Below are 23,365 nucleotides of genomic sequence, written 5' to 3'. Positions count from 1 at the left end.
AAAAAAGTTAAAAAATGTGCGCCGTTACTAAATACTATAAAAGTATATATATATATATATATATATATATATATATATATATATATATATATATATATATATATATATATATATATATATATATGTGTGTGTGTGTGTGTGTGTGTGTGTGTGTGTGTGTGTGTGTGTGTGCGCGTGTCATTGTGTCTAGGGTTGGGGGAGGAAGCATACAACTGAAATAGTATCTTAGTAGATTGATAACATAAGTATTGTGTAAAAAAAAAAAAAAAAAAAAAAATTAAATAAATAAATATAATAATAATAATGATTTCATCAAAACTGGGAAAGTTCTCTCACCTCATTGATGCTGACTTCTGCCTCTACGTACTGCAGGCCCTTCTGGATGATGGAGATCAGGGCAGCAGGGGGCACTAAGGCGCCGTTGATGTTAGACTGACTGATGTGACTCTCAATGCCGAATGTGAAGGCCGAGTGGGAAAACCCTGCCAGAGGGAATGATAAACACTTTGGTGTCACGCTTGCTGGATCAACTTTCTCTCCAAGCTCACAGCTATGCGGAGGGTATCGTGTGTGTGTGTGTGTGTGTGTGTGTGCGCGCGCGCGCTCCCTCAAAGAACACCCTGACTGTGAACAGTCATAGTGTTTTACTGTAATCAACGCTGATAGTAGATATTACTGACAGATACATTTACATATCTGTGAGTTATCTCCAATAAAGAGTGAGTGAAAGTAATACACTAATAGGCATATTTTCATGTGGAATCAGAAGACGTAGATTTTTTTTTTTTGGCTCCTTTTTGGATATTAACGGTCATTATTAACCATCACTGTTGGCAAAAGCTGTGTAACCGTTATAGTTTTGAAGTGTTGATTTGGGCCGTTTTGTTTAAGCAGCACCTACCTGACTCCTGCAGGTATCTATACACCAGGAAGTTGACCTCATCGCTGCTAATACTCATCTTCACACCTGCTTACACCATGAGGTCAGCACACAGGACACTAGCCTGAGAGAGAAAGGACAAAAACAATATCAAAAATCCAGCTCAAAAAAAATATACGGTAAAAATTACATCGGAAAAGATATGGATATTGCAAGGCTCTCTGCCTTCCACTCAAAGCATGTATAAAAAGCCTCTTTTACAGTGCAATAAGGGGGTAAAAGTTATCTTTGTCAGCCCGAACCTGAGTGTGTACTATGCTGCCAGAGGTTTCCAAGGGCTTCACAGCCCTGCATGGCTGAATAACAAATTGTAGTACCAAAAGTGACCATTGCACTGTGGGGGCGCTCTTGTACCAAGACTACAGAGCAGTAAAAGCATCTGCCACTGAAAATGTTTACATGAGGGCTACTACAAAATACTTCTGTTTACTTGAGTTTGACACTTGGATTCATTGTGACTTTGGCTTTACAGAAGCTGCCAAAATGTCCGTTAGCGCTAACAGATGTGTTGATTTTTTTAGCGCAGGAACATTTACATGAAATTTAACCTGACCTAGATTTGACACTCTCTAAATACTGATTAAATTGCGATTTAAAGCAGACAAGCTACACATTACATTCTCAAGGTCACTTGTTTATATACATTTTAGGGGTGTTTATTCAAATTATATTTCATGCTTACACTCTATATTATGCCACAAGTTCAAGACATCTGCTCAGCATTGGACATCCTCCAGAAAAGAGCATCACCGAGCACAAACATATTTTCAGTTCCACATCGAAATGCTACGTAACCACAAGATGGCTAATTCTGAAAAGTGACCCATTTCCTCATGACCTCCGTGTCCACCATTCCAAATCACATCCTCATTTATGCAGAGAAGTGAAGTGGAAAGTGTTCCCCCATCGCTCTGTGTTTAGTCATAGGATGTGGTTTGCTTGCAAGAGGGATGGTTTTCGTCTCCTCCTCGGGTTCTTGCTCGTAATCGTTTTTTTGAGCGATGGGGTTTCGTTCTATTTGTAGACGGTGCCGTCGTGTGATGTAACACCTACCTGCTCCCTTCTTAACCGACTACAGCTTGTTTTTGAGTAACATTTAGCCTGCTGATGAATGCTCAATTAGCTGGCTGAACTTCTCGAACATTAGAGTTGCCCGTCTTGCGTTCCCTTCATAAAATATGTAAAAGCATGCAAATAGGAACATCATCAAAAGGCAGTGTGTCAAGGCCAATCAGATAATAGAGATACTGCGGCGTCCAATCAAATCAGGTAGAACGGTGCCACCGAATCGATGCGTTTTATCACACAGCATAGCCAAATTAAATCCCTGCAACAGTGCAGAGTGCTCATCTATATTATCGAGCGGCTGAGTCGATACTGAGGAGGAACGCTACCTTCCAATGAATCACCCCTGCTCTTCAGGACCACCTAGCCTGTAAAACAGAGCAGGGAACTCCAGGCATTTACAGTCGGTAACATTAGTTCAAGTAAAAAAAAAAAACATGGGATGGGGAATTTCCCTTGTAGACATGACACCGAAAGAGCTTTTATTGAAACGGGTCACAGACCTCCATGAGATACACCACCATCTGCGCCTCGTAAATCGCCTTCAGGAATGCAAATTTCACGATACGTTCCCTGCCTTGGACGACATTTTGGTGCACTGGAGGATGCTTGGTGTGTAGCGTAATCTTCATTGTATAATCAAAGGCGGCGTGGGTTGCGTAACAGTGGAGCGCATGCACTCGGGGTGAGAGAGTTTGTACTGTGTTATTCAAGGCTGAGGGGGAAGTCAGAGAGGAAATGCTATTTAACTGGTTTGGGTGAAAGGTGTAACAGATGGCTATCAAGTTACGGACTGATAACAGGCCAGTTTATAGCAATAATGTCAAAGAAGGCCATGCAGAAGGGAGTCTGCAAATCAGAAACGGTGGTCAAGTCATTTTCCCGCAGCTCCAGAGTGATTAAACGAGTTAAATAAAAAAAATCTTCAAAATAAAAAATAAACAAAATAATACTCTTTTAATTCTGCCTTAACACTTTACTATTCACATTTAACTATTTCGGTTTTAATATAAAATTTAAAAAAAATCCATGTAACCAAGTAAATGTTTTGTACACATCTAACATTTTCAAGAAACAGATTTTAAGTATGTATATATATATATATATATATTTGTTTACATAGTATGTGTCTACTGTATATTTATTACGCATATAAATGCACACCCATGCATGTATATATATATTAAAGAAATATTTTGTTTATATATTAAATATATTTATATATAATATAGATTATATGAATATAAATATATACATGTAAATATTTTCAAAAGATATACTGTATGGGTGTGTATTTATATATAAATAATAAATATACACAGAACACACAGGTATTATGTAAATAAAAACTTTTATTTTGGATGTGATTAATCGCTTGACAGCACTATTTATTTATTTATTTTTAAGCCTTCAAGAATATCATGAATTATTAATTCATGAATATTGTGCTTAAGGTAGTCAGACCACATGACGTTTTACAGCCTGGACTATGTAAATCTTATTTTTAAAGACAAAGAATGTCGGGCTGATGATGCAAACAGCAATATTTTGAAAGCACCACAAAGCCCCAGTGTTTACACTCTTCTTTATGTCAACATGCAGCTAAATGACTAACAGTAGTCTCATTGAACTGGGAGGAGAAAGTATTTCAGCATTGAAAAACTACACGCTTAACTATTTAGAAGAGGCTGATTACACCTTTCGGTGTGTGTGTGTGTTTGGCAGTGGTACTCTGGGCTTTTCACACGACTCCCTTGACAACAGTGAACTTGATCCTCTCAAACCTCTGAGGGCCTCAGTGAACAATGAGAAGCTTGGAGAGCTTGTGTTCTTGTGTAACACTGACCGTTGGACGCAAATTCCTCAAGACACTCTTCACAGTCAGTGTTCCTCTTCCACCAATTAAGCACAAAAGAAAATATCCCAAAAGCCTAAGCATTAAAAATCTGTCTCAAGAGTGCCATGAATTGTGGAGATTATGTTTGACCTGCTTTCCAAGCAATATCACAGACAGACAAATAGCTTTCTAACTGTAATGTAAATTATTACTCGTAAAATTCACAAAACCACAGCATATTTAAGTAGATGTGGGAGGAAAAAAGGACCAAGAGATAGTCCTGCCCCAAACTCAGATTAGTGCTGGAGCCCATGCTGTGGTGTCAGGCTGGTCAGACAAACGGAGCAATGTTTTAAAAGCAATACAGTGAACACCTTTGCTTATAGCTGCTTTTAGGTTATAGCTGATTACCTTAAAGTGTCAGCAGTTGAGATATAGATTGAAATATATTTATATTTATTTCACCATACCAATAACATATTTAGAATAGGCATATATTTAAATGATAAAATATTAATGCCTTTATTAAATAAAAATACAACAGCAACATAAATATTAAAATCACTTAATAGAAACTGTATTTACAAATTATACAAAATGGTATGTAGCCATAAAGTGCTGTGCATCCATGAAGTAAACATTGCTTCATATTTACAGTATAATCACCAAAACAATTTACAAAAATATTAAAATTATGTTGATATTAACAACAATGTAAAAATTTGAAAATACTAAATACATGAACATAAATAGTAAATATGCAACCACGTATTGCAATAGTAAGGCAATTCATAAAACACTGCTTTACTCATTTAAAAAAAAAACAGTGCTATTATTATCATCATCATCATCTTGTGTAAGAAATATGCATTTCGTTTGATAACACTAATGTTTGTTTGTTTTGTTTTCCTTCAAACACACACTCAGGTATAATAATAATTTCATAAAATTATAATTTAATTTTTATATTACATTTCTCTAACTGTTCTTCATGAAACACTTGGCTACTTGTAAACCAAAGTAATGTCACTGCACGTAACAGAGCAGCTCTGAAGCAGACGTGCTACCGTCACCCCACATCCAGACAACAGTACCATTTTTCTTCCTCTTTTCAAGGCAATTATGCCAACACCATTTCCACCAGACGCTTTTGGAGAAATCAGCATATGGCTCACATCCCTCCGTCAGCATCCAACAATCAGGTCGAGTTCAAAGGCAAAGCAGCCCAATCAATCCGGCAGGAACAATGACCGTTGCTTATTAGATGCCACACGCTAGCGAATGCTGTCACAAGCGATTAAGACAGATGCTGGTCTAAACTGCTTGTGATGCAACCAACTCTCCAAAGGGCGAAAAATAAAATCAAATTGGACCAGCAAGATTAACGCATCACCTCATCTGACCTACTTTAGGATCTGGATCCATCAATGTCTGTCTGAACACGGAGGGGTGGGGGAAGTATGACACATCAGGGCCATTAATGGATCTCCCTACTCTTCTTCTTTTGTGTGAAGTGTCCTAGAAGCAGGTCAATGGATCGCACTGGCTGTGGTCAAACACGTATACATCCACCCAAGGCCTCGAAGTGCATTTTATCAAAGAATCCTTTAACCGCTGCCCTACAGATGACATAGCTCTGCCATTATGGATGCTTCAGTTAGAAACACAGTGTTTACACTCTTCAGTATGTCAGCCTATGGATAGCTTGAATATAGTCATCTCTACACACAGGAGAATGTATTTTAACGTCCAGCCCATCTCCTATAAAGCACATAACTACAGCCACTATGGGATCGTTAAACAGTCTAGTTTCAGCTCCAACAAAAGTTGGATCAAAGTCATTTTGCAAAGGACAAAGTACTCTAAAGCCTCCTGCAATTCCTGCAGTGTTTAAAGTAAGCAGTCAGCCTGGTTCAAAATCACAATAAACATCATGGAACTGAAATGTATGACTTACTTAAACACATTTTAATGCAAATGAAACATTACATCGATACACTCGGTTTTGAAAAATTCTTGATTAATGTTTTTTAATATAATAGATTTTCTCAGACTGTTCGCAATGGCTCACTGAAAGTGATTAAAAAATAGTTTAAAGCTAATTCAATTCAACACTCTCTTACCAGAGACAATTTGCTACTGTGGTTTGTAACTGCAGCTAGCAAACAAATCAGTATGAAAATGCCACAAAATTGTGCATTTACAGACATGCTGCTTTGCACATGTATTGAACGCTTGAAAGTTGACCCAAAGTAAAGATGATTGCAGATCTATCATGCATAAGTCATATTTTAAAACAAAGTCCAAAGAAATAAACAAGAAATTATATTTTACATATTGAAAACTAAGTCTTTTTTTTTTTTTGCTGATAATTTGATCATTAAGTTTCACAAAGATTAAGGTGGATCTGATGGCATTTCATTTACCAAACAAACAGCTTGCATCTTTTGACAAATACAATTTTGAAACCTCCATTTTTATGCTTAATTTTTGTAAAGCTAATTTTAAATCCTTGGAGGTGTTAAATCCTGAGCCTAACAGCTTAAAGTAAACACCACATGGCAACTTTTGAAAACAGACAAGTTTGTGGCTGATGTAACAGAAGGACATATCAGAGACAGGGAAGGTTATCTGCATATGTTATGACATTGCTTCTGGGTGAGCACGGCTGTCACTTTTCTGTCTGAGGTGGCTGTTCATGGCATTTTTGTAATGAAATGTTGACTCTCATATCAACGATTTTATCTTTGGCGCACAGGTGCGAGTCACTGGAAAGGGAGGCGACGTGCTGCTTCAAACCAGGACTTAAAAGAGGGCAACAAGAATGGGAGGTAACATGAGGACAAGATCTAAACTGCCTGGATTCCTGGAGGACCATGGGGATTGCATAATGTTTTTGTCCTCCTCCGGCACTTTGAGAACTCTAAGCATGTCATTCAGAAAAACAACAATGTGACTTGTTTTTACAGAAAAAGGAAGCATTTTGAAAGAAAATAAAAAAATTTACCAGGGTTAACAAAAAAAAAAAAAAAACAGCTCCTTTCTAGAAAAAAAAAAGAATGTGAGAATAATTATCATTTTTATCAATTATCATAATTGTGATGCTAATTAGCATACCTGCATGTACGCACTCAGCATTACTCGGTCCTTTGTTATGGATTAATTAATCAACAAGTCAACAGCACGTTGTTTTTGAATCTATGTGAAAAATGTTTTACCATCCTGTAACTGAATGAGCCTGGAGCCGATTTGATGTGCTGCAGCACAGGCACAGACGTGCGGAGTGTGTTTAATGAACTTATTTGCCTCTGTTAACGAGTGACACTAAATGTGGCCTGATTGCCAGCAGCTACAGAGCTAAACTATGAGTAAAGCAGCTGAAGCTGACCCTACAGCCTACACATTCTTTCTGTAGTATGAATCACTAAATTCAACACCATGTTGGACTAAAGGTGAGGCATTGAAGTGTATGTCAAAGGACAAATACTTTATGAGCTAAGTAAAAAGCATTATGCATTGCAGCACCTCAAGGCTTCAATCTCACAAAACCTGTCCAGAATATACATTATATATATATATATATACACACACATACACACACCTGTTATAACCCCCCTGGTGAAAAAGTTGAAAAGAACAGCACTTGTTAGAATTGGAAATCTTTTTTGTAATATTATAAATGTATTTACTGTCATTTTTGATCAATTTAATGGATCCTTGCCAAAAAAAAAGAAAAAAAAGTGTGTATCAGTAATACATTGTAGAAATTATTTTTCCCTCTTTTGACATTGGACTTTTGAGTGCGTGTCTGTGTGTGTGAGATTCACACGGTTATTGTCAGAATTGCAATAATGTAACCTCAAATGTGTTGCTTTATCTGGCATACCTAGAGTATCCAGAATGTGATAAAAAGCAGTAGATAATAAATTATAACCGACCAGGCAAAGAAATGACCATAATCAATGCTGGAGCTCAGAGAAAGCCAATAATCAATAGCAGATTGGTTTATCCACTCCCGGTCAGTTACGAGAGTTATTCATCTCCATATGAACTGAGTGCACTGACAGCGTTTCCAGGAACTCACTATAACACAACTCAGACAGCAGAAATGACTAATGAGTAACATATTCAAGGTCTGTGGAGACCTGGTTAACAAGGGATGCATCTTATCTACAGCGATAAAGGATCTACAGAGGTATCTACCCTTCGACCCAATTCTGCTGCTGGTGCGGTTTTTTTTTTTTTACACATGTAGACCCTTAGGATGGGGTGTTTCTGGAACATGTGGAACAAGCACTGCCTAAAGGTCTGCTGGAACATGATCTCGCTGGAGCTGTTCAGAAGGGTTACATCATATCACCACCTGCCAAAATCACTTACTTTAGCTAGAGTGCCAGTACACACAGACTCATTCATTGTTCTTATTTGAGTGCATTAGCGTTAGCGATTACATTAAGAAGTTTTTGTCTGCTCTCAAAACGTAACAGTTACTGATAAAGGCAACTCGGGATAAAGCTGTCACCTTTGGCCTATTATAAAAAGCAGATTGTTGAATTTATAAAATCACATCCTAGGCACAATCTAAGTTTGTGATCTGATGACAGTCTTGCGCATACAATAATGGTTGTCTTCACATTAACACTACTACAATGCTGTAATTATCAGTGGGAAGCTCTGCTTTCTGGGTTTGGGGTGTATCGTTAATGAATCATGACTGAAGCTAATTGGGAATGGTTATAATTATGTTTTTGTAGGGAACGCTGACTTCAAAACAACATTTTTACAAAATAAATGAGTAGCAGTAGGCCTTTTAATTTGATTGGCTAAGTCTGTATCACTCCGTATTGCTCTGAGACACACTATGATTTATCCTGCTTCGGATTGTTCTGGAACTATTTTTGATGAAGGCAAAAATATAACTGCTAATATTGCTCAAAGTAAGCAAATAATATGAAATTGCCAAATACATGCTTATTACTCTACTCTAGAACATTTGAATGCCATTATGATTCTAGGTAGGAAGTCTGAAGGTAGTATATGATCACATTACACACTATAAAAATGCTGTGCTGTTCAGGATGTTATGACCCCTTGACCTTTGGAAGTTAATTACTCTGTGTATTATTCAAGATAGTTCTGATTTAGGGCAAACACCTAAACACTTTGATGAATAGTTCATCATTCTCTTTCCACTTTATATTAGGTTGCTTAATCACCATGTATACCATTTAAATTAATAATTTGATACAATGCACTTATTGTGTACATACATGTTTTTACATTGTAGCTATACTTTTATAATAAAACTAAATATAAATAAATAATAAAATATCTGCATGTAATTACATCTGTAATTAATTTCTGCAATTACATTTATAATTATACTGTTGACCCATCCCTTACACTTAACCCACCCTTAAACCTACCCATAAAAAAATAAAAAAATAAAAAATTTTATTGACCTCAAACTTTTGAAAGGTAGTGTATTCTTGAGTATAAATCATTGGCGGTCCTATTCAGACAGATTTATTTATTTATTTTGTTCCCACTTTATATTAGGTGGCCTTAACTACTATGTACTTACATCCAAAAATAAATACAATGTACTTATTGTGTTCATATTGTATTAGGGCTGCACGATTTATCATTTCAGCATCGATATCGCGATGTGCACATCCGTGATAGTCACATCGCAGCATGTGCGATTTTTAGAATACTGATTGTTATATTTATACTGATTGTTTTCGCGGCAGCTATTGCATTGCGCCGGCCCACGCTGTCTACACTGGACACGACAAAGCGACCGGTGCAAATCCTTTGAACTTTGTGTCAGTACGTCATAAAAAGAACGAGGGATTTACTGTCGTGGATTTGCCGTGTCACGCCGCATGCAGTATAGACAGCATCACTGATTATAATGGGTTCTATTGTATTTTGTCACACCGCTTGCGGCCATTGTAGACACGGTGAGAGCCACTGAGATGCACATGAACACTGAATTCGGTTCACTTCCGCGTATTTGATCCTGCAATGACACATACGCGTGAAACTGTCAAAATGCATGTCTCTGCACGTATCCTTGTAAACACAGTTGCTTATGGCTTAGGTGAAGGTAAATAATTGATAAAGAAAATGAATAGTATATTGGTTCACAGCAGTTTAATGTTCCAAAGGATTTCTGTGTCACGAATGTCAATCAAACAACAAAACAGAGAAAAATCACTTTTGTAGCTTTAACACAGATTTACTAGATTTCTCTCAGAGCAGCAGTGTTAATATCATCATATAGTGAAACGACAGAAGATGAAAACACAGCGAGCGTCGTCTGCGCTTTAGTGTGTAGTAAACAAAAGTGCATCACGCCATCCGCCATTCATTCATTCATTCATTCATTCATTCATTGCGGAAATCATGGCGCCTAAACAGACTGCGTGCGAATGAGAGAGAGATCGACTGATCGCGTGCGATTACCTGCGTCTGTCCTTCAGGCAGTCATGTATATTTGTGAAAACAGGTTGTCATGTCCAAGGACAGCAAAATCTGTCTTAGCATCGACGCTCTGCTGGTCAGCTGAGCCTTTAAAAGTGGCGCTCAAAGTTAAAATGATTTAAACAGCGTTTCATTACAAATCTCTGAACGAATCAGTGCTTTTGAACGTGTAGTTGAATGAAGACTCACTCAAAGACAGTTCCTTGACGCCACCTTGTGGCGTAACAATGAAGCTGCACTGACTGACAGCCCGTCTAGAACACGCAGGTGAAATATCAACAGAAAAATTATCTTGTCAGACAGATTTGAGGATCAGAACTAACTGCATGTATATAGGCTAACAATATACTAATGATCTTATTGTCAGGTTTATGTTTTATGTGGACCGTTATTTTGTCATTCTCTTCGGTTTACTTCACTTCCTGTTTAAACGCGATTTAGTTTCGGTTTGGTTGGTTCTTGAATATGACCTCCTTACATCGTAACACATACACACACAGATATGCGGTAATACCGCAAACCGCGCTATTGAGCCACTCAAAATTACCGCAAGGGAAATTCCTTAACCGTGACAGCCCTAAACATTGCGCAAGGTAAATAAGGGTGACATCTAGTGGAGAAGACTAATGATAAAAATCACATCAATCAGATCTGGTTTTAAATGTGTGCTGAAATAAATACCGGAAAAGATCGATTCACGGCTTTTGAGAATTGATATCGAATTGATGTCATTAAAAAAAACGATTAATCGAAAAAACATTTTTGCCCAGCCCAAATTTTGAAATTATGTGATATCTTAAATTATGTGATCATTCTAAATGCATTTTAATAGACTGCAGTGAAGGAAGGCACTCATACGCGCACTAGTTTAACCCATATAGCAATTCTGGTCTTTCCGTCTCCAAATTTAAGACCTCTTGAAATCACAATTAAGACTTTCTTGTACAATTTAAGACTAAATTTGGATAACTAAATTTAAGACTTTTTAAGACCCCGCGGAAACCCTGGCAGCAGACTCATCAGTAAATAATTTACAAAATAGAGCAACCTGTCGCTTACTGACTGTTTGGACTTTTAAATATGAACATAATTCATCTGTTAATATGCGCACAGTTTGTTACTCAGACTCAGGCAGTGCGCTGAATGAGACAAAACAGTAATATAACCAAAACCACCACATAGAGTCGCTTTTTTAGTGCAAGTTAGATGTATATTGATTTTATCAGACAATGTGACAGTTCATAGAGTAGAACAGATCTGAAGTGCCACAACTTGTCTGAACGCAAACTTGACGCAGTGACGTCATAAATATGCTAATTAATGTGTGACGTCACCTGCCGCCACAAGTCTCACAAAATCCTGTGGAAACACTGTGTGTGTATATACATATATATACAGTGCTGTGAAAAGGTTTTTGCCTCCTTCCTGTTTTTTTTTTTTTTTTTTTGCATGTCACAGTTAAAAGATTCAGATCAAACCGGTCCAAACCTACCTGGCCCTACGTGGAAAAAGTAAATGCCCCCCTAAATCTAATAACTGGTTGTGCCACCCTTGGCAGCAACAACAGCAATCAAGCGTTTGCAATAACTGGCAATGAGTCTTTCACGTCGCTGTGGAGGAATTTTGGCTCATTCTTTGCAGAATTGTTTTAATTCAGCCACATTGGAGGATTTTCAAGCATGAAAGGACTGTTTAAGGTCATGCCACAGCATTTTAATCGGATTTAAATCCGGACTTTGACTTCGCCACTCCAAAACCATAATTTTGTTTTTCTTAAGCCATTCAAAGGTGGACTTGCTGGTGTGTTTAGGATCACTGTCCTGCTGCATAACCCAAGTGTGCTTGAGCTTAAGGTCACAAACTGATGGCCGGACATTCTCCTTAAGGATTTTCTGATTGCAGAGTGCAGAATTCATGGTTCCATCAATTATGGCAAGACATCAAGGTCCTGAAGCTGCAAAGCAGCCCCAGACCATCACACTACCACCACCATGTTTGACTGTTGGTATGATGTTCTTTTTATGAAATGCTGTGTTGGTTTTACGCCAGATGTAACGGGACACACACCTTCCAAAAAGTTCAACTTTTGTCTCATCAGTCCACAGAATATTTGCCCAAAAGTCTTCAAGATATTTTTTGGCAAATGTGAGACGAGACTTTTTGTTCTTTTTGGTCAGCAGTGGCTTTTGCTTTGGAACTCTCCCATAGATGCTGTTTTTGCCCAGTCTCTTTCTTATTGTTGAATCATGAACACTGACCTTAATTGAGGCAAGTGAGGCCTGCAGTTCTTCAGATGTTGTTCTGGGTTCTTTTATGACCTCCTGGATGAGTCGTCACTGCGCTCTTGGAGTAATTTTGGTAGGCTGGCCACTCCTGGGAAGGCTCACTACTGTTAGAAGTTTACTCTATTTGTGGATAATGGCTCTGACTGTGGTTCGCTGGAGTTCCAAATCCTTAAAAATGACTTTATAATCCTTTCCAGACTGATACATGTCAACTATTTTGTTTCTCATCTGTTCTAGAATTTCTTTAGATCGTGGCATGATGTGTTGCTCTTTAAACATGCTTCACTTTGTCAGACAGGTTCTGTTTAAGTGATTTCTTGATTCAACAGGTCTGGCAGTAATCAGGTCTGGGTTTGGCTAGTGAAATTTAACTCAGCTTTCTAAAATAATGTGGTTAATCACAGTTCTTTCATGATTTAACAGGAGGGGGCAATTAATTTTTCATTTAGGGCCAGGTAGGTTTGGACAGCTTTTTTCCCTTAATAAATGAAATCACCCTTTAAAAACTGTGTTTTGTATTTATTTGCATTATCTTTGTGTAATATTAAAATTTGTTTGATGATCTGAATCTTTGAAGTGTGACAAATATGCAAGAAAATTAAAAAACAGGAAGGGGGCAAAAACCTTTTCATGGCACAGTATACAAAAGTTTTTCCATTTTCATTAGAGAAAAAAAAAGTCATCTTAGCACCAACATGCATTTATACTTACCACACTATCAGCTTTATTTTCGCAAAGGCAAACGCTTTTTAAGGATCCAAGCCAAGTGTCTCAGCACCTGCAATAACATTACAGAAAAGGGTGAATGAAGCAGAATTTGTCAAGCATCTGGACGTGAAAAAAAAAACATCACCTGCTATTCACGCCCCAATTAAACCAACCTGTCTGAGGTCAATGAAAGCCTGTTTGTGGACGTTGCAGTTTAGATGGAAAATGTCATATCTTTCCCCATCTTTCTGCTGAGAGCCTCTCTCTATTGTTTTTCCATCTCTCCTGGGTAAGGTAACAGACTGAATGAGTGTCTCTATGGACTTTCTTAAAATGTCCAGTAAATTTCAATGTCACCAAATAATTTTCTTTAGGTTGCCACTTACATTTTTCATGACAAAAAAACACCAGAAGGAATTTCTTGAAAACAACACCTTGTTTATATAAACAACACTTTGTTTATATAAAGAGATTTATTTTATTTGTATTTATTTGATTTGGGTTTTGTTTTAAAATTTCAGTTTAGTTTTGTTATATGACATTTCAATTTCACAAAGTGGAGCATTTTGTCTGAGAAATAACAATAGGACACCTTTTCATTTATAATTTGTCTTAAAAAAAATGTGAAAAAATCATTATGAAATCAATATTCTGAATCGTATCGCATCATGAGTTGGGTGACTTGTTACATCCCTAGCATTACTATGTAGATGATATATATACATTTTGAAATTTTAAGATAAAAGGCACACCAAAACTTCCAACAGAGACAAAACAGGTTCCACCACCGTCAGGTAAAGCTGACTACATTGTTTTGACCTACATTGTTTCCTGCTTTTAACACATCATTAGTGAGGTTTTCTAATGCCCCAACAGCTTCTTGAAAGAAAAACAAAGGTAGGAAAGCAAGAAAGCAAGAAAGAAAAATTAATCAATCAATAGTGGTGTTATGCAAATAGTTTTATTTTATAGGTTTAAATTACCTTAACTAATTTGCACCAAAAGAGGATCACATTCTCAATTTTGAACGGACTACAAAAATGTCATAACTCGGCAAAACTGAAATTGGGTTTACTGCCTTGTCAAATGGTTTCGCCTGGAGAAAAAACTAATTATAAACAGGCACTTTTAAGTAAGCATTTATACGAAGTTCCATCTCATTATCAAGAAAACTCGCTGTCACATTACCAAAACATTGTATCTGAAATATAGCCCCAAGTTGAAATTTTGCCCTGCCATATACCCACAGCTAAATCAAGCCTAAAAGTTAAAAAAATAAAAATAAAAATTCATCCAGGGTAGTATTCCCAGACGCAGATTAAGCCTAGGTCTGGAATTAATTTCTGCATTCATAAATCACCATCTTGGGCTCACCCTGAGTGTGCATGTGTTAGTTTCCACAGCCGAGTAATGAAACGTATGTACTGACATGGCGGTTAAGTTACAGCTATTGGCGGGTTTCAGTGGTCTCTTGTCTACCAAGGTTAAGCTTGAACAGAGATGGGTGGAAACTACTTCCTTCAGGCCGCCTGCTCCCAGCCCATGTCTCGCGGGTCTCTGAGACTTCTTTGTGCTGTTGCACCTGCTGCGTCTATCTGTTTTCCAGAGCAGCGATGATCCAGTTAGCTCAGATTATTGGCCTGCATTTGCTAAGCGAAGTAACAGGTGTCATTACAGTGTTAAGCAAAAGAATGTCTGATCTGAGAGAAAAGGGACGGCCAAGATTTCTTAAAAACCAACTTGGGAACTGATTTAGTTTAAAATCAATTCAATTACACTGCCAATTCATATAAAACGTGAAAATAATTGGGGAAGCACATCCAATTCGATTAGAAACATTCTCTTACCAAAGTACTCAAGCTCAATTTACTGTGTTGTGTTACAAAATGCGTTAGAGATTTCAATTAATAATGCAACTCAAGCACGCTGCCACAAGCGGATATTAACAGATATTAGTGTAAAGCAACACTAATACTAATTAGGGATTGTACAGTGCACCGGCACTACAGAAGTATTGCAATGCCCAAGCCTCAAAATACCACATTATTTAATGCTAGTTCTTCAAATGCCATTCACACAAGATGCAATGCAAACTGCCACAGAATTATTTATTTAAACGATTAAATTGAAAGATGAACTTTTAATCTGACTGCATCTTAAGCGAAACCACAGACATTTAACTGGCAAAAACGTCCATCTGGTGCATCTCCACATAAGTAAACAATTGAAAATAGTGCACGCTATATAACAGCAAAATCAACAGCATGAGAACCTTCTGTGAACATCCAGTTTGTGATCATTTGTAATGCTCACTTTCATTATTGAAGATTTGCTATTGAAATAATTGTAAGGTAAACTTCAAATGTTATCCAAATGTTAGGCCTATGTTTTGGATTTGAAAAGTCTCTCTTCAGTTTTAAATTAAAAAAAAAAAAAAAAAAAAAAAAAAAATCTAAATTAGAGATTTCGGTGCCTCATTTTGGTGCCATGCCTGAGCGATCGATTAAAATATTTTTCTTTTGTTTCTCCGAAACGAACGTAAGAAGCATCATCACTGGCACCTCGCATGAAAAATAAATTCCAGACTGAGAAAATGCACGTGAACTCACGTCGGAAAGCTCAAATAATACAAGTACAACAAATCTTTGTAGTAGTAACGCGTGAGTGTGCTGTTTTCACATTCCGACTTAGCACAACTCGGGAAATGAGAGCATCCGAGGAGCGCGTGAATGCAGAAATTACACTTGCTCTGACGGCAGCAGGTAGCGTTCCATTAACTAGCTAAGCTAAACATGCTTAAATTAGGGCTGGGCGATATGAGCAAAAATTCATATCTCGGTATCTTTTGGCTCATGTGTTGTATATGGTATCTCGGTATTTTGTATTTGGATTAAACAAATAAAGTGAATGTAAGCATGTAGGCATATATTATGTGCAAAAAGGTTAAAATCACATTACATTCTAACATTGTAACATTTCAATCTAAAAACAAAAATAATGCTTTTAAAGCAGAAGTTAAATTTACTAAACTAAAAATGAAAATAAAGCACAGACTGAGAAGAAATGGCTATTTTGATTACCCCATTACTTTACAGTTAGTGCTATCATACAAATACACTTACTTGTAGGTTTAAAATTCTGCATACGTCACATTTATTGTTCAACTACAAATATTTCAGCAAAATGTATATTTTAGTCAGAGTTATTGCGCTCCGTCTGTTTGGCGCGCATAAATTAAGTCTGTGAAGTTTAGCGGAGAATCGTAAAGCCAACTAGAGAGCTCACGCACTTCTGACAGCAAAATGGAAATATTTCCATGGCTTTCTAACATTTACAGATGGAGAATATGTAAGGTCACATTACCTGTGAAATGTAAGTTATGCATTAGGGAAAACAGCACGTCTCAAACACATTAAACAGCACGTCTCTGTCAGAGCCGCTTTAAACTGAAACTATAAAATAGGCTAGTATATCTTACGAGTTTTTTTTTTTTTTTTTTAAAGCCCTTCATATAAAGCTTGTCATGTTTAGAACAAATTGTATTATGCACTTTCTCCGCAGCAGTTCAGTCTGTGTCCTCCCTAGATATTTTTTCAGCTGTGCTCGTATCAAGCTTATAAAGAATATATCGATATATCATGGTAACTCAATATATCGACCAGCTCTAGCTTAAATTAAAATGCCTAAAACTAAAAGTATCTTGTATTCACGTTTTTAAACCTGTTGTCCAACAAAAGAGAACATTATAACCTTTTTAGTCCACAGCAGTTAAAAGCTTCCTTTTGTGATCTGATGTAGCTTCTTGTCACAGAATGAGGTAGAAAATATGTTCCATAGGCTACTAATGCATCGATTAGCAATGCATTATAAATATATTTAATTATGAAAATACCAGATGGCTTGAATAACACAGATAAACTATATATTGTTGTAGTCGAGTGTTTAATGTATTTGTTTTATCATTCAAAACATTTATATCTTCTGTTTACTCAGTTACAGCAATAGCAATGCCTTTGTCCATATATATATATATAAAAAACTAGTATCGGTTCAGGCACCGTTTAGGCACCGGCACCGTTTTAAAAGTATCGATTTGGCACCGGTATCGAAAAAAAACCAAACGCTACCCAACCCTAACCATGACACACCATAAAGATATTGTGACAACAACAGTTTTGTCTTTCAGGTCAACTATTGTCAGAGCAGACAATGCATTATACTATCAACATGAGTTAGAGAGAAGATTACAATAGGTTATCATGCAACTGTAGGATTAACTTGGCAACATCTACATTGTGCTGTTGAACTCGTCTTCTCGGGTTTAGCTCAGGTGAGCAATTATTCTCTTATTCTAAGCTTTTAAGCTGAGACCTTTGTTTAAATCAACAATACCGTGTCCAATACTTTACTGAGTGCAATCTTCGACCGACAGACCTCAATATATACAATCTGCTTTGCCTTGATAACTTCAATGCACACTATAATAAATAACTTTTTTTTTCCTAGTGAAAGGAAACCGTTTGTTGTCTGTGGTACAGTTGTAAGCAGGGGACCTAGAGTCAAACTGAAAATGTGCTAAAAGAAAACCCCCCTTCTTCAGAAAGTCTACCAGCGAAATTGAAACTTCACGTACTTGCGCACACAAAACATTTTTCGGCAATCTTCACAATGCTACCTAGCTAAAAGGAAACAGATGTCACGGTTTCCTTTCAAAGAGCAGTTAGTCTTTCCTCCTACACACCAAAGTGACAATTCAGTGGAGTATGGGAGGCTGTTTCCTCATCTCTCTCTCTCTCTCTCTCTCTCTCTCTCTCTCTCGTAAAGAAAGACGGAGGCTCCGACAGACGCTTCCCATCCCCCATGCATTGAATAAGGTAATGAGGGGGGTGTTCGTTAACAACTGTTGATGCACCTGCTAGATAAGCCAAACACCTTCTCTATTGTTCTGAGGATCTTACATCAGACAGGAAGCAGGCAGTTTGAAAAAGGCCATAATCATATGTGATTTAGATGGAGCTGCAACAGCTCAGGCACAAAGGTTACATTTTGCATATTCATCACTAAATGGCAGTTGCCTTGACATTAATGCTAAATAATCTGGGGAGGTGATAGCATCAGGGACAGGGCTTTATGAAGCGAGCAAAAGCAAAATGAAAAACTAGGGATGGGCAAGATGAGTAATGAGAATAGTTGGCAAGATAATCTACATTTCTTCTTACTTTTTTTTAGCCAGTTCACATGGTTTAATTCTTTTCCGTTTGTTGCTTGTCAGTTTGTACGATATGATCCCAGTGAGATCTTGGTAAAGGCAAAGGCAGATTGTGTGACATCAGCAGTCACAAGACTGTATGACAAACACTACAGTTTAAAAGTTTGAGGCTGGTAAAATGTTTTTGAAAGAAGTCGCTTACCAAGCTATGCTTACCGATGCTGCACTGATTCGATCAAAGATAGAGAAGAGGGGAAAAAAGCAGGCTAATACTGTAAAATATTATAACAATTAGGGCTTTCACAAGGGCTGTGCGATTTGGGGAAAATATCAATAGATATTGCGATTTAATTTTGCAAAGTCAAGCTTCAGCTTGTATCGTACCCCTGTTGAAAAAAAAACTATAGAAATTCTTATGTTTCCATTAAAACCAGTACAAAACTCCTTTTTACAGTGTGTTTTGGGCATTATTTCTATAGGAATTACTGTTGTTGTATTGGTTCCCATCTGCTAGATTACATCCCAGCAATAGAATCCATCAAACGCCAGTAGACACCATTATATTAAAAGCAATACAATTCCCATTATAATCCTTAAATCCATTAAATTTACTATTGTGTTTTGGGAGGGGTTCTATTGTTTTTTTCAGCAGGTAAGATTATAATGATATTACTACTTTTACAGAATTTACTTAATTACTGGATTTCACAGGAAAGATTAGTTTATTGTGTGTAAATAAAGAACTGTATTACTTTAGCCAATTATTAAAGTATTACATAAGTTACAGGCCGATTTATTCATTTTTAGATATTTGGGATTTTAAGAACAAGTGGAAAATGTGCTGAATGTTCCATTTCATCCAAGTGAAATTAGCAAGCAGTTAGACTGAATTTACATTTTGTTTTAAACGCGGAGCCAGGCGTGAGTTGACACAGGATGCACGTGTGTGTCAAGCCTCGTCCATATTGCCAGATGCATTCGTAGAGACTTGCGCAGAGCCAGACGCAAGTATAAACAAGCATCACGAAACAGGCTGCGTGTGTGCGGCAAGTGTAAACGGCTCGTCCGTGAGATGTGGGATACGTGCCGCGTGGGGCAGAGAGAAGGGAGCATGAGAAGCATTTAGAGACACGGGCTGTGTGTGCGGTCTTCCGAATTGGGAAGAGCGAACATGCATTAGAAACTTTCAAATTACACTCTGTTGGAGAGATAAAATATGTAAGATGACGTCCATGTACTAATAAAAACATCTAAGAGTATATCTTTTATTCTCCAGTACAAAAAGCAGAACCGATAAGGGAGCTCTTATGTGTTGTGGCACAGCTCTTACAAATGACCTTTTTTGTTCGGTGTCTGTCATTTCGAAGCCGAAGTAATCTCATATTGCATAAGTTTTTCTTTAGTATTAATTTGCCTGACTATCGATCTGACCCTGTAGACGCCATAATCCCACTCGCTCTCTCTCTTGAGCAGTGCTGATTGGGGAGAACGGAGGTGCACTCACTCAATTGGTTAGTAAGACTGCCACTCAAGGCTGGCAGTCATGCATTTGCGTTTGCTCTGGAACAGTCATATCGCGTCCACATCGCAGGCTTTGCGATTAGCAAATCGCAGCATCTCAAATCGCGATTCGATTAAATCGCACAGCCCTAGCCATCACAATTCCTCGTTTCAATTGGAGTACTCGATCTTTCAAAATCCTGGACTGCAATGTGCTCGTGTCGAGTAACCAGCAAAATACAGGAAGCGCTGCATTCCACAGACAAGAATGAATCCATGAAACACATTATTTGACCATTTTCCAAGGCTGCATGATATATTCAACCCATTTAAATACTATTGCGAATTGACAAATGCTACGATTCAATTAAATAAATATATGCAATGCAGGTTTAATTACCTATATGCACTTTAATTATTCACATGCGTGTAGGTTACACACGTGCGTCTCAAGAGTGACTCCGTTTACAGTAAATGCTGCTCCACAAGAACTGTGATTATTTACATGTGTGGAGTGCCTCAAACTCCATCGCTGCATAATGTTGTGAGTTTGGGTTTATTATTACATTCATCTGGAAACTCAACTTGCCCCATTTCAGCAGATTCGCAAGGTAATTTATTTATAAACCTATGCAAACACAGGAGAATACATCTATATCTTTCTCAATATGCTGTTCAAACACTCACTCTGAGATTACACGTTTTGATGTCCACATATTCAAGGAATGACAGTGGCCAGTCGTAAAGGAGTGGCCAAATATTAAAGATCAAGTGGACATTTGAATTAAATGTTGCTATTGTTTTTTAAAACATTCTAATTCTAATATGCTCATTTGGTGCTCAAGAAAAACTTTTCATTAATGTTGAAAACAGTTGTACAGTTTTTCAAATAGTTTTTTTTTAAATGATGTAATGCATCCTTGCTGAACAAAAATTAATTCATTAAAAAACAAAAAAAATTCTTAATAAACATTAATACACATCTAACTTTAGTCAGCACAGTTTGGCCAAATAAATCGCATTACATTTTGACATGCCAAATTTAAATCACACAAACCCAAGCAAGCTCTTACATTAATGTTGCTAGTATTAAGCATAGAAAATATTTTTTAAAATAAATAAAATAAAAAATATTGATAGTATAATAAACAAAAGAAATGGCAATTATTAAGATTTCTGGCACTTTCACAACTTTGCCTGGGGCTAAAATTTGTCATAAAGGCTAATTACTCATTGCCATGTTAAAATGAGTAATCAAAGCACTATGAAAACATTAATTAATCACTTTCACACAGACAAATATCAGAGATGGCTGAGTCTGGTCCTACACTGCTGCGGAATCCCACTGCTCCCATTAGTAGTTGCTCCTCACGTTCATAAAGTTGACCTCTGCTCAACACCAACGATTGCAGCCATTTATTTCCCCCAGAAATTGCCAATCCTCATGGAAAATGAATGCCATCTGGCTGCTTTGGCACAGCAAACCACTGTCAGTATGGAACTCCCTTTTGGTTTATGGATTGCATCTTTTTATTTAAATTTTTTTTTTAAGTGTCACGCTATACATTAAGACTGCATTTCAAATATAAAAACTGTTCAAACACATCTTAAAATTCCCTGTTTTTAAATGTGCAAAGAATGGCACTGAGAAAAGTGACAGATCTGGGTCAAATGAACCAAAAACAGACCTAAAATCAATTAGTCAACTAGTCGTTCAGAAAATCCTAGCCCTCCACTAGTCCAGTTTGAAAATAAATGTTTTTCTATCCCTAGAACACACTTTAAAAAAAAAAAACAGCTCTTAATTTAGATTGATTTGTTGATGTTTTATTGATAAATGCCAGAACTAGATTAAGCTTCATCTGCATTTTAATAATGTACGTAATTTCACAATTAATAAACATAATAAATAGTCAATGAAAGTGAGCGAGGCTGTGCTTTTATAAAAGCAGCAGGTCTTAAAGCATCGACTAGGCACTTCTTTCACACTCAAATCTCTAAAAGATTGATCTTGTAAAAACAACCTAGACAGAAGTAAGCCTGACTTTGTTTTCTAACGCCGGTGTGGTAACCATGCAGGGTACTTTTTTTTTTTTTTTTTGCCCGAAGCCAAAACATGGAAATTCAATATTGTTGTACAGCTCAAGTCAAGGAATTGTGGACACAGATTACATGATGGATTGAGGCTACACCAAAGCAAACTCCTCTGGCTCCAATCCTACACAGCACCTTCACAACAGATGTGTATAATTTCTTTGAAAGCACAATATATTGGCTTTCGTTACATTTGAGATATTTTCAGACAAGCTCTGGATAGCCACATGATGAACATGTCCAAAAATGGGTATGATTAAACGTAAAAGCCCTGAATCTCACTCACCCGCACAGCCAGAGCATAAGTTGTTATTTTAGCCCATGATGTTGTAAAAGGCCTGTAACCAATACAGGAGTTAAGAGGTTTATTAGGCCTCTAATTTCTTCCATTCTCCACCAGCTTAGAGCCAAACCAATCTCTGCCTCAATACTAGCCGCTCTATACTCAGTGTTTCTATGGCAACACTCTCAAGAAAGCCTGACAAAAGGGTTTGGAGTGAAAAATAGCATTTATCGTGGTTCAAAATTGTATATAGAATTTAGCGATTTCAAAAGCAACCATAATAAGACCAACAGAATAAACTATTCCACATCCAAATTGGCTTTAGCAGAGATTGATCAAACTTGTTTGAGTCCGTCCTGCTTCAGTTCTGAATGAAGCTTGGTTTTGAAAGCGCTCAAACTCAGGCACCTTGATCCCTGAAACAATAAACCCTGTTGGAGAGGAATTATCAAGAGAACAGTCAACAGGCAAACTGAGCGGCAACTCTTGTGAAGGGTTTAGGGGTCTTTGGGGGGATTTGTGAAGTGGTCCTGACTGACAGGTTGGACTGCCACTACTAGAGTAAATTACACGTAATTTTAGCTTCAAAAAGAGGCAGTAAAACTGCTGTCCCTTAAATGGCAAGCACTCAAGAACTCAAGTTAATTAGCATTCATAATTAGTTTTCAAACTATGCATGACAAGCTCCAAACTCACTTTGTTACAGAAACATATTACAAGTAGAACATTTCTGTACAATACAAAGGACGAGCTTGAGTGAAGCTTTATGTAGTGCATGATGCACGAAGGCTATTCTCCATGTTTACAGATAATGAGCTTGTATTTGTCTTGATTGAACAGACTAAATTATTGTGGAACAGGAACATGTTCATTTGATACACTTTTGGTTACGCAACAGTGCCTAGAGAGTCATTTTTACTAGGGATGCACCAATATTACAACAGTTATTTTTACA

General features: G+C 37.2%; 2 protein-coding genes across 6 annotated transcripts in view; one reads left to right on the top strand and one right to left on the bottom strand.

The window, feature by feature from the left end:
• Window positions 1-9,248, top strand: part of si:ch211-51h4.2 (uncharacterized) — a 133,441-nt gene extending 124,193 nt beyond the window's left edge. Inside the window, exon 19 of the mRNA XM_058791755.1 lies at window positions 6,601-9,248. The gene's annotated coding sequence lies outside the window, so the exon portion shown is untranslated. The remainder of the gene's footprint in view (window positions 1-6,600) is intronic.
• Window positions 1-23,365, bottom strand: part of tbl1xr1a (TBL1X/Y related 1a) — an 82,092-nt gene that overhangs the window by 6,735 nt on the left and 51,992 nt on the right. For 2 of the 5 annotated variants that reach the window (XM_058791761.1, XM_058791757.1), the window contains exons 3-5: window positions 13,328-13,394; window positions 902-1,004; window positions 337-482 (exon numbers count right to left, since the gene is read on the bottom strand). In XM_058791761.1, the coding sequence (XP_058647744.1) occupies window positions 337-482; window positions 902-959 (204 nt within the window). In that variant the 5' untranslated portion in view covers window positions 960-1,004; window positions 13,328-13,394. Of the gene's footprint in view, window positions 1-336; window positions 483-901; window positions 1,005-13,327; window positions 13,395-13,497; window positions 13,610-23,365 lie in introns of all 5 variants that reach the window. The other 3 variants (XM_058791759.1, XM_058791760.1, XM_058791758.1) reach the window with 2 other exon arrangements.

Source organism: Onychostoma macrolepis, chromosome 11, assembly GCF_012432095.1.
Source record: "Onychostoma macrolepis isolate SWU-2019 chromosome 11, ASM1243209v1, whole genome shotgun sequence".
Lineage (NCBI taxonomy): Eukaryota > Metazoa > Chordata > Actinopteri > Cypriniformes > Cyprinidae > Onychostoma > Onychostoma macrolepis.
Note: the sequence above shows the minus strand (reverse complement) of the source record. Positions and strands in the feature narration are given on the sequence as shown.